General features: G+C 33.8%; 1 protein-coding gene across 1 annotated transcript; it reads right to left on the bottom strand.

Moving 5' to 3' along the window:
• Positions 1 to 3,147: 3,147 nt before the first annotated feature.
• On the bottom strand, positions 3,148 to 13,665 carry LOC130053547 (pyridine nucleotide-disulfide oxidoreductase domain-containing protein 1-like). The gene is given in 8 exon segments (XM_056160888.1): positions 3,148 to 3,523; positions 3,788 to 3,860; positions 5,793 to 5,930; positions 9,621 to 9,743; positions 10,090 to 10,131; positions 10,133 to 10,203; positions 11,269 to 11,383; positions 13,600 to 13,665. Coding segments are annotated over 8 exon segments (804 nt in total). The 3' UTR covers positions 3,148 to 3,347.
• Positions 13,666 to 14,335: the final 670 nt, after the last annotated feature.

Below are 14,335 nucleotides of genomic sequence, written 5' to 3'. Positions count from 1 at the left end.
TTTCATAGAGAGAGGTAGTAGACAGGAAGCGTTAAGACTTTCAAAGTCAGATCTCCGGAAACACGAAAACGAACGTAGAAATCCAATTTAGCGCTATAACTATGCCTTTAATTAAAACAAAAAGCACAATGCCTACAACAGGAACAAAGTTTTCCAGTTAACACATTCTAATAAGCAGCTATATACATGCATATATCCCAGTCAATGGGGCGAATGAATATGAGTTACCGTACCTATATTGGATTCCTATACTACATAAAAACCCTTACAAACAACGATACATTGCTGGATCCAATAAGTGCTCTACCAAGCCCCACATCTTTGCTCTTTACGAACTTCAAACTTACTGTGCGACAACATATGCCAGAGGTGGTGGTAATGAAATGTGGATTCTAAAAAATTGTAAAGAACTTTGAGTAAACTTGAAATCGCAGAATTTTTCCCAAATCAATAACATTAAAACCTATGACTATTCAACACTATACACGACCATTCCTCACGATGAATTAATGACTAGACTTCCATATCACAATAATTTTACATATGGAAAAAGGTGAGAGAGAGAGAGAGAGAGAGAGAGAGAGAGAGAGAGAGAGAGAGTTGAAATAAGTTCCTTCGATTTCATACACTCAACAGGAAGAACTCCTCTTTCACCGTCTCAGAATTAAGATATTCTAAACCAAACGATGTTTTCGTTAAAATATCTTGAAAATACATTTTGCAGAAGATGGAATGTAGCTTTAAAAGCAGTAATTATACTAGTTTATTGCAATTTAACGTTTGGAATTTCCAAAATGTTATGAAATAGCCTGATATATGTTACATCATCACCACTTAATAAACATTGTCTTATCCACTGCATTATAAGACTTAAAAGAATGTACACTAAGCGTCAATTTTTGAAAGACCCTTTTTATTATTAATCGAAGTATTTCGTTTAACACACACAAATACATGATCACCCATCGCCTTGTATGTGCACATATCAGAATATTGACAAATGCAAGTAAAATTTGGGTTAAAAAAATAGCGATCCGGGTAAAATCGGATGCGTATTATTCTACTATGTGACTTTTTGGCACCATTTTGTTTGTAGATTTGAAGAGAGGGTGTTGCCCCAAAAGACTTCGATGGGTAAAAGTGTCATCTTCCACATTATTTTTCTTAATTTTACTAAGCCAAATTTATATGCTAAGTGTACCTTCTCCTTTCTCATGAATTTATTATATAAACTTACATTTACAAAGTTTTCATATGCCGGCAAATAGCCAAAGTTTGTAAACATTGACACGAACTTCAGACAACACGGAAATTGATACTACATGTACCTGTATATATGATTTTCTACATTCAACAACTTACTGACAATGATATTCCAACTTACTGGTTATGATATTCTGACTTACTGGTAATTCTATGCTGACTTAACTGATAACTACATCCACATAAAATCATATACATGTATATCCTCAATGATTACTTGCATTATTGTAAAGACATTTCGACTTTCTTGTAATAATATCTTATTCATTACCAACATTAATATTCACATTAATCATAAGGTCAAATGTTATCTGACGTGTTTCATACCGATTGTTAGACCATTCATGGCACACTGATTTTGACTACGGATAACTCCGTTTACCTGATCAAGATATAGGGCTCACGACGGGTGTGACCGGTCAACTGGGGATGCTTACTCCTCCTAGGCACCCGATCCCACCTCTGGTGTCCAGGGGTCCGTGCTTGCCCAACTATCTATTTTGTATTGTTTATGGGATTTATGAGATTGATCACTGTTCGTTATCTTCACTTTTCATTAATTAATGGTAATGATATTCTTATTACTTATTGGCCGTACTATGTTATCACATGTAATTACTGGTGACAATACTCCAATTAATTACCGAAAATGATATTCTGACTATTTCCTGCTAATGATATTCTGACTTATTACTAGTGAGGGTATTCTGTCTGATTATTGGTAATCATATTCTGATAAATTATGTCATTAATATTGTAGTCTAAAACTGGTAATATGTCTAACTAAATACTGGCAATGATACTCCGTCTAATTACCCTCGATGAATTTTGTTATTAAGTAATATTTAGCAACCTCCATCAACTCTACACGCCCACAAATTGACTCCAAGTCCACATTTTCTCCTTACTGTTGTGAGGTTCACGTTTAGCATTTTTGTCTAAAGAAGTCTGTATTTGTTGCAATTAGGCAGAATTTCTGTATACAAAAAGACCGTAGCAATTTACTAACAAACTAAGAAAGTCGGGAAATCTTAGTGTCGGTTTCCTTTCTCCTCGTTCGTCTGAAATCATTTTCGTCCCGTACTAAACTCGTCCTATTTCATCTTATTGTTAAACAACTTCAGTTCACCGAATGAAATGACAAATACATGTAGTGGCCATCTGGTGGTTAGGGTGTGTGCTTCACAACCGGGATGTCTCCCGTTGAATTCTGGATCTAGGTGCTGCACCTATCTTAAGACATTTAATACCCGACAAAATGAAAGTCACGAGTTTCAAATATGACCTTGCCATAGGCTTTGTAAAGAACTTGATAGAAGGATGTCATCAGCTTTAAGTAAATTACCATCAATTCTGACCTATCTAGTAAGTTCTTTAACATGCCAATATCTACCATGACACGAGCCCTCCAGTTACAAGGTTTTAACTGCAGGAACCAGCACGACTTTTACTTCTACTGCCCGTGATTGGCAAAGGAACAGTCACTACCCAATGTTAAGAGGAGGTCCACGGAGATATCAGGCAATCGCTGTAATATGACTGTCATATACTATTCCCAACAATTTTACTCATACCCAATAAAAGTTAAGATCATACGCCAATGTTATCGTATGTAAAGTAAATTTCACAAAAACATTGTTAAGTGCTCAAATTTGGCCTATTTCATTAATCCGTCTTTAGTTTGGCACTGCTGGTGGAATTGAGAATGAAACACAGGACCTCTCAACTGTAAACCACACACCCTAACAAGTAGGCTACTAAGATTTTCCATTTAACAGTACATGATAAGTAACTATCATATTTGATATCTACAATTAAGGAACCAATAACTGATTCTATTCTCTAGAGGGATTAGAGGGAACTTGATAAAAAAAAAATTAAATAAGATAGCAAAATGAAATTTGGTCAGTTTACAATTTCATAAAAAAAAAAAACAAAAAAAAAAAACACAAAAAAAACAAAACAAAACTATCTCATCCCAATGATAACTCTTCTTGATTGTGCTTGTATGAAAAAGGCTTGTAGGAGATACTTGTTATTTACATTTATTTACAGATATATCTACAAATATCACAGAGACTATATCAGTCAAAGAAGTCTTCTATATCAATGTTTGGATCCAACAAATCCTCCTTAATTGGAGTTAAATCAATCTGATTCAAAATGAGGTTTTCAAATGTTTCTTCAAGATCTGTCTTTCCAATTAGAATCGCCCCTCCCATCCGCCCATCTCTCAACACAACCTTTACATATTCTGACCCTGATGAGAAACAAAACAATGTGTTATACAAAGAGGATCAGTTTCTCAATTACGAGAGATAAAAATAGTTGTGTTAGATAAAGAGAAAAGTAGTCAAATTATATAGTACATAGTGCATGCTTGCTAGTTAATCATGTATGAATAAAAAAGCGAAAAATACAGAAAACTCTGATCCTATTAACAGACAAAGGCATGATTAGGATTTATATATTTTATCAGAAAATGACAGCTACATTAAAATTTGAAACAGAAACTGATTTTTACCTTTAGTTACCCTCAACAAAATCTCGTAGTCACTTCCTAATCCTTGAGCATTGAATTTACCCAAAAAAATGACCTAAAACAAAACGAAATAACTAGATTTATGAAGTAGATGTTTACATTTTTCCACCAACAATAGTCAACATTTGTGCACGGAAGAGAGACATACTAGAGGAATGGCAGATAGAAAGAGATCATTAACTTGCTTGGTTTCAAACAATCACAGATTCTATTTCTGCATTTTAAACTAAAATTCAGAATTAGTATACATTTATTTCTGGAAAGTCAAAACTACTGCTCCAAAGTGGAGTGGAAAACCTTATGAACTATGGTTAGTGGCCAACAGCCGAGCTCAGTAGTTCATGAGGATATCCACGCCACCGAGGGCCATTAGTTGGGATACATGAAATAACCGATTTATCATTATAATTTATTAATCTATTTAACTGTAATGATAAGAACTACACTGCTGTAAGTTATACTTTACTAATGAGAAGTTATTTTCATATTTTATAAAACGTTGTTCAAATAGTTTTCAACATGTATTTGTAAATCTCAGCTGTGAAGATTGATATGTACAGTTGAATAACATTCATAGCAAAAATCATAACACAGTGCCATGAAACAATCAAAAGTTCAAAGCTATTGTTCGGTAATAGTTCAACATATCGGAGAAATGAAGAAGGAACAAGCACGAATTGGTTACTTTCTCTATTCTACAACAATTGGGTAAGCTATTCATAAACAATTTCAACATTAATGTTCTGAAATGGTTTTTAATTACTTCATTAACACTTGCCAACACATGCACTCTTACGTCATACCCACTGAATAATAAAATGTATTTTAAAAGAGCTAAACACTTTGTTTATTCAATTGATTTAATACGGTGGCAAATTTGGCATTTCAAAGCAAGAAATATTTTTCATGTAAATTAACACTTTCAAAGAAAAACATAATTATCATGTGACTCACTGTCAAATGATATTTCAACTGATTACTGTTTCATAAAAATCAATTTGTTTTTACATTTCCAGTGTTGATATCTTTTCAAAATGTAATGGCAGCCATTTTCTCATGGATGCAGCGTTGCAGTTGTAAACAATGCGGATATGAATACAGATACATATTGTATGTCAATTTTAATGGTTGGGAATTCCGACAAAAATTAAAGTAGAATTGATATAGAAATAAGTTTCATTTCTGAAAATACACACGTACGTGCATGTTGGTGCTTCATTAAGAGTATGCTGTCGTGAAGCATTGAAGTGGTCAATCTCGCATATGACGAATAATTCAAACAATCTATCCTGTAGTTCTATAACTCTATGCTATTTTTAATCATGAATCATCATTTGTGTGAAAATTATAAAATTCATGCCTGCCATCAGACTGTTTTCATTAGTGCAGTGATCAATTTCCATATAAAATAGGGTGCTTTAGGTTGTAGAGTCCACACAAATACAATTTAGCTGTTTGTCCCATGATTTTTTTATCTCCAAAAACGCAATTTTTGTTTCCTTATAAATCTACAAATCAAATATTGTTTATCTATTTTTAATGATAGACATGAAGATCTGAAACCAGTTTCATAAGTAAACTTACAATTAAGACCAAAATATTTCATTACAAGTTTTTATAGTATGTAACTTACGAGCTGCAAATTCTTAAATAAAATGGGCCCATTTTAAACAATGTTTCCATGAAAAATCAAAGTCCGATGTCAAAACTTGCCTACAATTATATTTAATCTAAATAAATCATATTTTCTAGTTGACATTGGACTTCTGAAGCACTTTGTTAGTGTATACAGTATCGTCAGGGGGTGCTTACTTCCCCTAGGTACCTGATCCCACCTCTGGAGTGTCCAGGGGTCCGTGTTTGCCCAACTCTCTATTTTGTTTTCCTTTTAGGAGTTATGAGATTAATCACTGCTCGTTATCTTCACCTTTCAGCTAATATAAAAGAATTTGGGAAAATCAACTCAGAATGTATGAAAAAAATTCACTTTGTAGTTGAAGAATTTAGTGACATGGGCAAACACTTCAAAACAGAAATCCAAAGAAATGGGTTGGCTGTTGAAGTCTGCCACCATACACTGACCAACACACGCTCCCATTTGCCTAGCCTGGCACCAAAGCCTCATCTGAAATAACAACAGAAACAGCATAATATTTATGTCATTGGTAAAGATTTCTACACTTGTCTACATTTTGTCCATTTCATTGATATACTGCAAAATCACCCACTTTCACATTACCATAGTGACTGATAACTCTTCAATCATGAAATAGAGACCCGGGCCACAAACACAGCTTATTTTTCTAAAATCTACAAACAGTGAAAATTTGGCAACATATATAACAAGTGATCAGGATAACGGTAGATCATCATATTTTGCATGTTTAATTATGTACTGTAACTGAAATTTGTCATTTACTGTCATCATGATGAAAGGTGAAGATAACGAACAGTGATCAATCTCACATTTACTCCTATAAGCAATACAAAATAGAGAGTTGGGCAAACACGGACCCTGAATATACCAGAGGTGGGATCAGGTGCCTAGGAGGAGTAACCATCCCCTGTCGACCGGTCATACCCATCGTGAGCCCTATACATGTATCTTCATCAGGTCAACGGGGTTACCTGTATTCAAAATCAATGTGTCAAGAACGGCCTAACAATTGGTATGAAACACGTCAGACAGCATTTTACACAATGATAGGTTGTATTGGCAAACTAGATCGTTTTAACGACCATAGAATTTGCAAAATACTGACTTTAAACTGATAAACAGACAGGCCCGGACACCTAGAATCAGGTTAGCTACATGATCACCCAGTGGGAAAACAAGGTCTAATGCTTCTTTGCAGGATGAATATTGTTTAGTAATACCAGGAAGCATTGTGACTGCAGGAGCTTGTTTCACAAAACTTGTCACTTTCATTCTCTTAATTTTCATGAATGATAACACATTTATGAAACTCATATCAGAAGTAACGTTTGCCAAATCATCCTTTGTGTCAAAATAGAAATGGATTTGAATGTTTACATGCAAGGTGAAGATAACGAACAGTGATCAATCTCATAACTCCTACAAGCAATACAAAATAGATAGTTGGGCAAACACGGACCCCTGGACACACCAGAGGTGGGATCAGGTGCCTAGGAGAAGTAACTATCCCCTGTTGACCGGTCACACCCGCCGTGAGCCCTATATCCTGATCAGGTAAACGGAGTTATCCGCAGTCAAAATCAGTGTGCCAAGAACGGCTTAACAATCGGTATGAAACACATCAGACAGCATTTGACCCAATGCGAGGTTGTATTGACGAACTAGATCGTTATAACGACCATAGAATGCTGACTTCAATCGAGACTGTTGAAATCCCTGTACCATCAACTTGTTTGTCAGTAGCTTACCTCGATTTAAAAACTGACTATACCCAGAACAAGTTCTTGCATATCGAATCAGTTGAGATATATAAACACCATCTGCAGGTGATAATGGAATATTGCTACACAAATATGGGAAGTTGACGATGGAGAAGCTGCAATTCTCCCGTTTGTCATACAGTTGAGTTATCAGTTTGCCGTTAATGTCTACTTTCAATAAAAAAAATCTAAGTATGAAGCAGAAGTGGACGACTCTGTGGTGTCCTTTATTTCGAGCTCACAGGGATATATCAAATCGACATATGAATGAAAGCTATTATTGTTAATAGACAAAACGCCATCGATATATCTAAAAGTCGAATTGAAGGTCACAGCGAGAGATTTTTTTCTTCTCACGTAGAAGTTTTTGAATAAATTCTTCTTCATATGAATATAAAAACAGGTCAGCTAACAAAGGAGCACAATTCGTGCCCATGGGAGTTAATATTGATTTTCCTTTGGGGTATATTTATATCATTCAAGCCAAGTTATGTCAACCAATCAATGTTTACATATATTAAAGCAAATTGATAAGATATTGCCAATTCGAACATATCTAATACTGATAAACAGATTTTCATACAAATTTTTCAGTTTTAAATCAAAAGCACATGTATTAATATCGATTTTTTCTTTGGGGTATATTTATATCATTCAAGCCAAGTTATGTCAACCAATCAATGTTAGAGTCACATAAGATATCTGATACTGACATTTCCTAAAAGTACTAAATATATTAACACATGTTGTGCTTTCAATTCTAATCTAATGTAACTATCAATTCAGACACGAGAAATATGCATTCTTGTTACTCATTTTTAATCATAAGTTCAAGAAAAGTTCAGTTAAGCATTAATGATTGAACATGTAAAGGACTTAATAAAGCCAGAAACTACCAAATAAGTCCTGGATTTCTTGAGGAGAAAATACTTGGTCAAAACTTTGACTTAAGCCTCAGATTTTACTAAAATTTTGACTGCTCAAATAAAAGAAAACTTAAATTTTTTTGCGAGAAATCCAAACCTGGTAGAATTGTAAATGGTAAAACCTGGCATGATGTCTCAAATTAAAACTGGGCATAGTGTCTCAAATTAAATCGGGCATAGTGTCTCAAATGTCTCCATTTTTCAGTCAGTTATTTCAATTTTATAACTGATTAGAGTGTCATATTACCTTGGCCATGAAAAATACAAAATGAACAATTGCTTTTATGCAAATCAAGCCGAGTGATTTTATTTTAGGGCAAAAGGTGGCACTCTTTTCATATGGAAATTTGCGTGACTGTTCCATTATATTCTAAATGTTTCTAAAGGCACATTTTGTTTGAATTAATCTATAAGCACCAAACAAGAAATGTCCATTTTTGTATACGCATATATAGTACTTTTGTCTGGATTCGAATACATTTCTTATCACAAAATTTATGAGTAGATTGAAATCTATAAAAATGTATTGGAAATTTTCAGTAGGAGAATAATATATTTCCGACTTAGCAGCACCATCAAACCGCATGAAATGACCAACTATAAACTGGATAAATTATATTTGATTTCAATTCATTTTATATTTACAGAATATAATACTGTAGACGTATTTAATTTCATGGAGTCATGATTTCATGCATTATCATTTTAAGTTTGGTTTGATATGAAATTCTGCAGAGTTGTATGGTGTACATGGAATTAACTTACATACTTATGTCAGCTGGTATAAAATTACACAGATTTCATGTGACCGCAGAAATAAGTACCAGGTGTAAAAAAAAAAAAAAACCAAAAACAAAACCACCAAAGTACATTTACAGTGTATAAACATTTTCATTTCCTCCATTCTCATATACAGTACAAAGTCCGGGTTTAGGTCTGATAAGTGACATTCCATATTATGATACTACTAATGGCCCCCATAGTTCATACTAACTGTCCGTGAGTATATAAATTTTGTTGACAAACTAATCACAATATCTATTAGTTACGGATTTCATATGTAATAGGCAGACTTGTTGATACTGAAAAGACAAAGTATTCAGTGTTCATCAGTTTAATCAATTCTTTTTTTGTGAGAGTTGTCTGCTCTAAACATATAATATGGATTTATCTATCATTTTCTTCATTTGAAGAAGAAATTGATTTTCAAACATTTTAAAATTAAAATTAAAGTGCATATTTTAACAAAATAAAAATCATCCGATTTATACTTAATGAAAACGATGAACTCTATAAATGATAATTGCATGATTATTAAACTAAGATTCAATAATATAACAAAAAATCAAATAGATAGGATGTAAATAGCTAGTTGCATATTGCTCATGAAATTTTCCAGTAAAAATCCTGAGCTTGTGCTAAGCTTCTCTATGCAAAGAAAAAAAACTTGACGCATGCATTTTCCCTGGTACCTGCAGCCAATGTTGTGCTGGTTCCCAGCTCGCTGTGCATACATCTCCAGCTGCATATACATCATCCTCTGATGTCCTCATTTTGTCGTTAACACGTATTCCACCATCTTCTGCTAGAGTAAACTGTTCTAACAATTTCAGGAAAGTCATAAAAAATTGAATTTACAAAGAGTAGTCATGTTTTGTTTCTTGAAAGCTTCGAAATAACTGTTGGTATAAGCTCTCATTTCATAAGGATCAAAAAATTATACAAAAATTAAGTAATTCATTCAAATTGAAGCAAAATACTACATATTGCAAAAGGTTTGTTCCTAGCTGCTTTATTTTTGCTCATTTCATTCTATTCCTGAATGGTGAAACTTGAATTTTTTCAATATCCCTAAGTAGTAATAAATCATTTTGGGCAAAGTCGATGTGAAAATTTTCTGACATAAAAATACCTATTGGTCTGATGACATTTTTGACATACCTAATTTCCAGTTAAGACTGGGCTAGTATTGGGTACAACTCCAAGTGGCATTGACCAACAAATCACAGCCATACACCTTGTCATTGGTGAGCTCTACGTAGACAGGCCAGCAATCTATATAAGCAAGACCACATTATTTAAATGTTTTACATATATACACTATGTATCCCAGTTTGGACCCGTCCTGCAGTCAGAATCTCTACCCTGGGGACCATGAAATTTACAGTTTAGGAAAAGGCATTCCTGCTCTACATCATTATGTATTTACCGGTAAGTTGTCTTGCAGATGTGCAGTTGTAGAGAGGATTGATGAAAATTGGTCAATTTTAGGGAGTTTTTGCCCTATCCCTATGACCTCAGGGGGCAGGAGTCCTAAGATTTACAATAAATTTCACCATTGTTCAAAAGATGTTTCATACCTAATTTGAAATACAGATTTGAAGTTATAGAGAAGATTTTTGAAAATTGGTCAATTTGGGCCAATGTTTGCCCCACCCCTGTGCTCGTAGGGGTGCAGGAGTCCTAAAATTGATGATTAATTTCACCATTGTACAAAAAAGCTTCATACCAACTTTGAAAAGTTATAAATTTAAGACGAAGTTAAAAATGTTAATGCACGAGGGTGGATGATGACCATATTACAATAGATCATCGGAGTTTATGCAAGTGACCTATACATTGAAGATTTATTTTTATATATATTTCTACCTCCATTGTGTTCTGGATTCCGCAGATAATGGTTTGAACAAACGTGATTTCTACTAAATATATCAAGATACCTTAAGCAAAAGTTATGATAATACTAGCACACTTACTCTGGAGAAAAAGATATTTGAAAGAACCCACAGTATTTTCACTATAGTTTGCTATCATCATCCTTTGGTTGCATTGAAAAAGAAAATGTCCAACCTTCTTTGCGTATGGTGCTTCTCACTTCATAGTGATTTAAGTAAAAATACTGGGTAGATTTATATCTCTGCCATATATCAGACCAAATCACACAACTGAGAATAATGAGTCTTTTAGTGAAGACGTTAAGATATGAGAGTATCAGTGTTACTGATAAATGAACTCTGGCTGACATTTGTCCACAATGTACTTAACAGAATGCTCTCCTTCTCACATTTCTCTTATAGAAAAAATGACCAACTTCTACCCACATCCAACAATTACACTTACCTTGATCTACATTTCCAGACAGATCCGTAGATGATTTTCCTGACGACAAAAACTCTTCTCTGGTGAGTACATATCTCACCTCCACACATTTCTCCACTGTTACGCAATGGGAGATCTGTACAGCAATGTGCAAACATTATACAAGTTCAGAGAATTCTACAATATTTAAATCTTTTTAGTCTACAAAGAATACACTAGAATTAGTAGTTATAATTCAAATTTTTTTGTTTTGATTAAGTATAATACACAATTATACAATTTATCTACTTCTTATAGGCTGTTATCAAGACCTACTATTTTGTATGCCCTTAAGGTAGCTCATTGCATTAAACTTTTATCTAAAGGCTCTTATGAAGTATGATTTCACCATCGAAAGGGTCATGCAAGGTCTCAGGTATTTTATATGATTTTTTTGTGATTTATCCCGGATTTATAAAAAGGTACTTTGTTTGCAAATAAGATATTAGTAGAGTCCAAATTTTGCTGTGATGTGATGCATAATATGAATATCTTTAAAAAAAGATGTCTAAACGACTCAGACAGACGTTCTAATTTTTTGAATAAAAAATATTTATGAAAATTGACAACGTTATTTGCCAATATTTTCTAATTCTACGGATAAAATCATTAAAAAACATGTCAATTAGAAAAAATATATATATCAGCAAGATATATGATTAAATGAATTTATAAAGGAAATTAATTTCTTGATGAAAAGTGCATACAATTACCAACAATACAATTTTAGTAATATATCTATCAAGATCAGGATCTGTACTTTTTTCTCCCGTTTGAATATAGTGATATATATCTCTTCAAAATATATTTCTTCGATATATATCTTTTCTATCTGACATGGTTTTTGAAGATTTTTTCTGTACATTTAAAAAAATAATTAAATAACGTTTTCAATTTTCTTAAATATTTTTTTTCTAAAAAAAATTCGAACAATTATATCTGAGTCTTTTGGGTATGCTTTATTAGATATTCATATCATGCACCGAACTACAGCAAAATTCGGACTCAAGAGTATCTTATTTGCAAAAATAACATCTTTTCATTATAATTCTGGGAAAAATCAAAAAAAAATTCATATTAAATACATGATACCTTGTATCAATTTTTCGATGGTGAAATCATACTTCACAAAAGGTGTTTTAACGAGGCATTAAATAAAAGTTTGGTGTAATGAGCTACCTGAAGACATGAATGCCTATTATATATAGAAATGATTTTTCAGAAAATGGACTTAACATAAAAATCCAAAAATACTATGTCAATATCACACTGAAGGTCAAAGTGAAATAGTTTTGGGCGTCGTTATTATGTCTTCCCAACATGTGTCTGTACAGTTTAACAAAAGACATATACTCTCTGTGTTAAAATGTGTTAGTCGGAAAAGCCCAGAAATGCTAACTCAAAGTCAAATGGAAGGTCAAGGTGAAATACATGTAAATTATAGATAGTTGTGTAACAGGATCGAGAAAATGCAAAGGAACAGACTGGGATTCGAACCCGGGCTGCCTTAATCTCTAGTCAGGTGCTCTACCAACTCAGCTAACTGGCCACTGGCGATAGAACCCTGCTGACCACTAAATTCCTCCCTTCATAAATTGTCTTCCCCGTCAAAGACATACAATCCAGATTAATTCCTTTGCCCTTGGCAGGACTTTCACCTGCAAGTCCAGGGCTGGTCACGGCACCAAATATAACCAGCAGGAAGGGAGGAAATGCAACAGACCAGATCTGGATTTAAACCCAGGTCCTCTGAATCACGAGTCTGGTGCTCTACCAACTAAGCTAACTGGCCATGCTCTACCAACTAAGCTAATGGTCACCGCCAATCGAACCTGCCTGACCACTACAGTTTTAATGCTTTCACTAAGATGTATATATCAATTCCTTCTATATTTATTCAAGATATAAACTCAATGCAAAATAAGATGGACAGAATGGAGATGGAAGATAATAGGACAGACATGCCGAGAAAATGATTTATTTGTAAAGGAGAGCTAAGTAACTTTTAGGAAGGTCATGGTTTCAAGTCCCACTAAATATTCAAATCTACTTAATTTGAACTATCAAAAGGCGATCTATGTGTTTCCACTATACTAATGCTAGAATATTTGTTGCATGGCTTAAATGGGTACATTTAATGAAGAAATTGGACACTGTATCAGAACAGCTGACTACAAAAATCAATCAGTTAGAAATAGCACACCGACTTCATTGTGACCTCAGAGCCTTGGCTTTATAAAGGTATGCCATGATGAAATTAGATACATTATATATGTCAGTAGAATATGCAAAGTCAGAGAATTAATTTGATACCTTTTGCATGCCAGTCATGGAGAGTTCTGCTGACCAATCAGGACCAAGGGCACCTCCCATTGCCATCGATTTGGAATTTTCTGTCTCGACATCTGTAATTAATCACCAATATTGTCACACATAATTTGCTCCATTTTGACAAGAAGCCAATAGTCCACATCACTCAACCTAGCTGTTGCATTTCCACTATGTATAACATTAAAATTATTGTTTTAACCTAATGCCACCGAGAGCTTGGTGTAAAAACATGTACTATAAAATTTTACATATATAAATGTACCTTTACTGTGTTTGATTGATTGTATCTTGTTTAACGACTCTTCCGAGCTGTCTTTGAGATTTTGAAAAAAAATTGCATGCTTATAACTGTACAGATAAAAGTGTAAAGAGATATGAATCTACACTACATGAGGAGGCTGTCATATTGTTTTGACTAGCCGTTCTTTATAACACAAGGCTATATGGAAAATTTAAAACCCATTATCACAGACATTTTAATTATGTATCTTACCGGGAAGCAATTCAAGGTTTCGAAAGTCTTATCTCCTCACTACTGTTACACATCTTGAATCTCATGCTGTGTAGGTTTTTCATGACTTTAATTTTCAGGATCCCTAACCATTATCTTCATCGTTGTAGTATGCTAATCTCTTTGAATTTTGCAGACAGTAGAGCATGGAGAGAAATAGTAATGCTCCAGTTTACAATGACATGCCCATGGGTAATTACTATGATT

Source organism: Ostrea edulis, chromosome 3 (genome assembly GCF_947568905.1).
Source record: "Ostrea edulis chromosome 3, xbOstEdul1.1, whole genome shotgun sequence".
NCBI classification, from domain to species: domain Eukaryota; kingdom Metazoa; phylum Mollusca; class Bivalvia; order Ostreida; family Ostreidae; genus Ostrea; species Ostrea edulis.
This window is presented reverse-complemented; position numbering and strand designations above follow the sequence as displayed.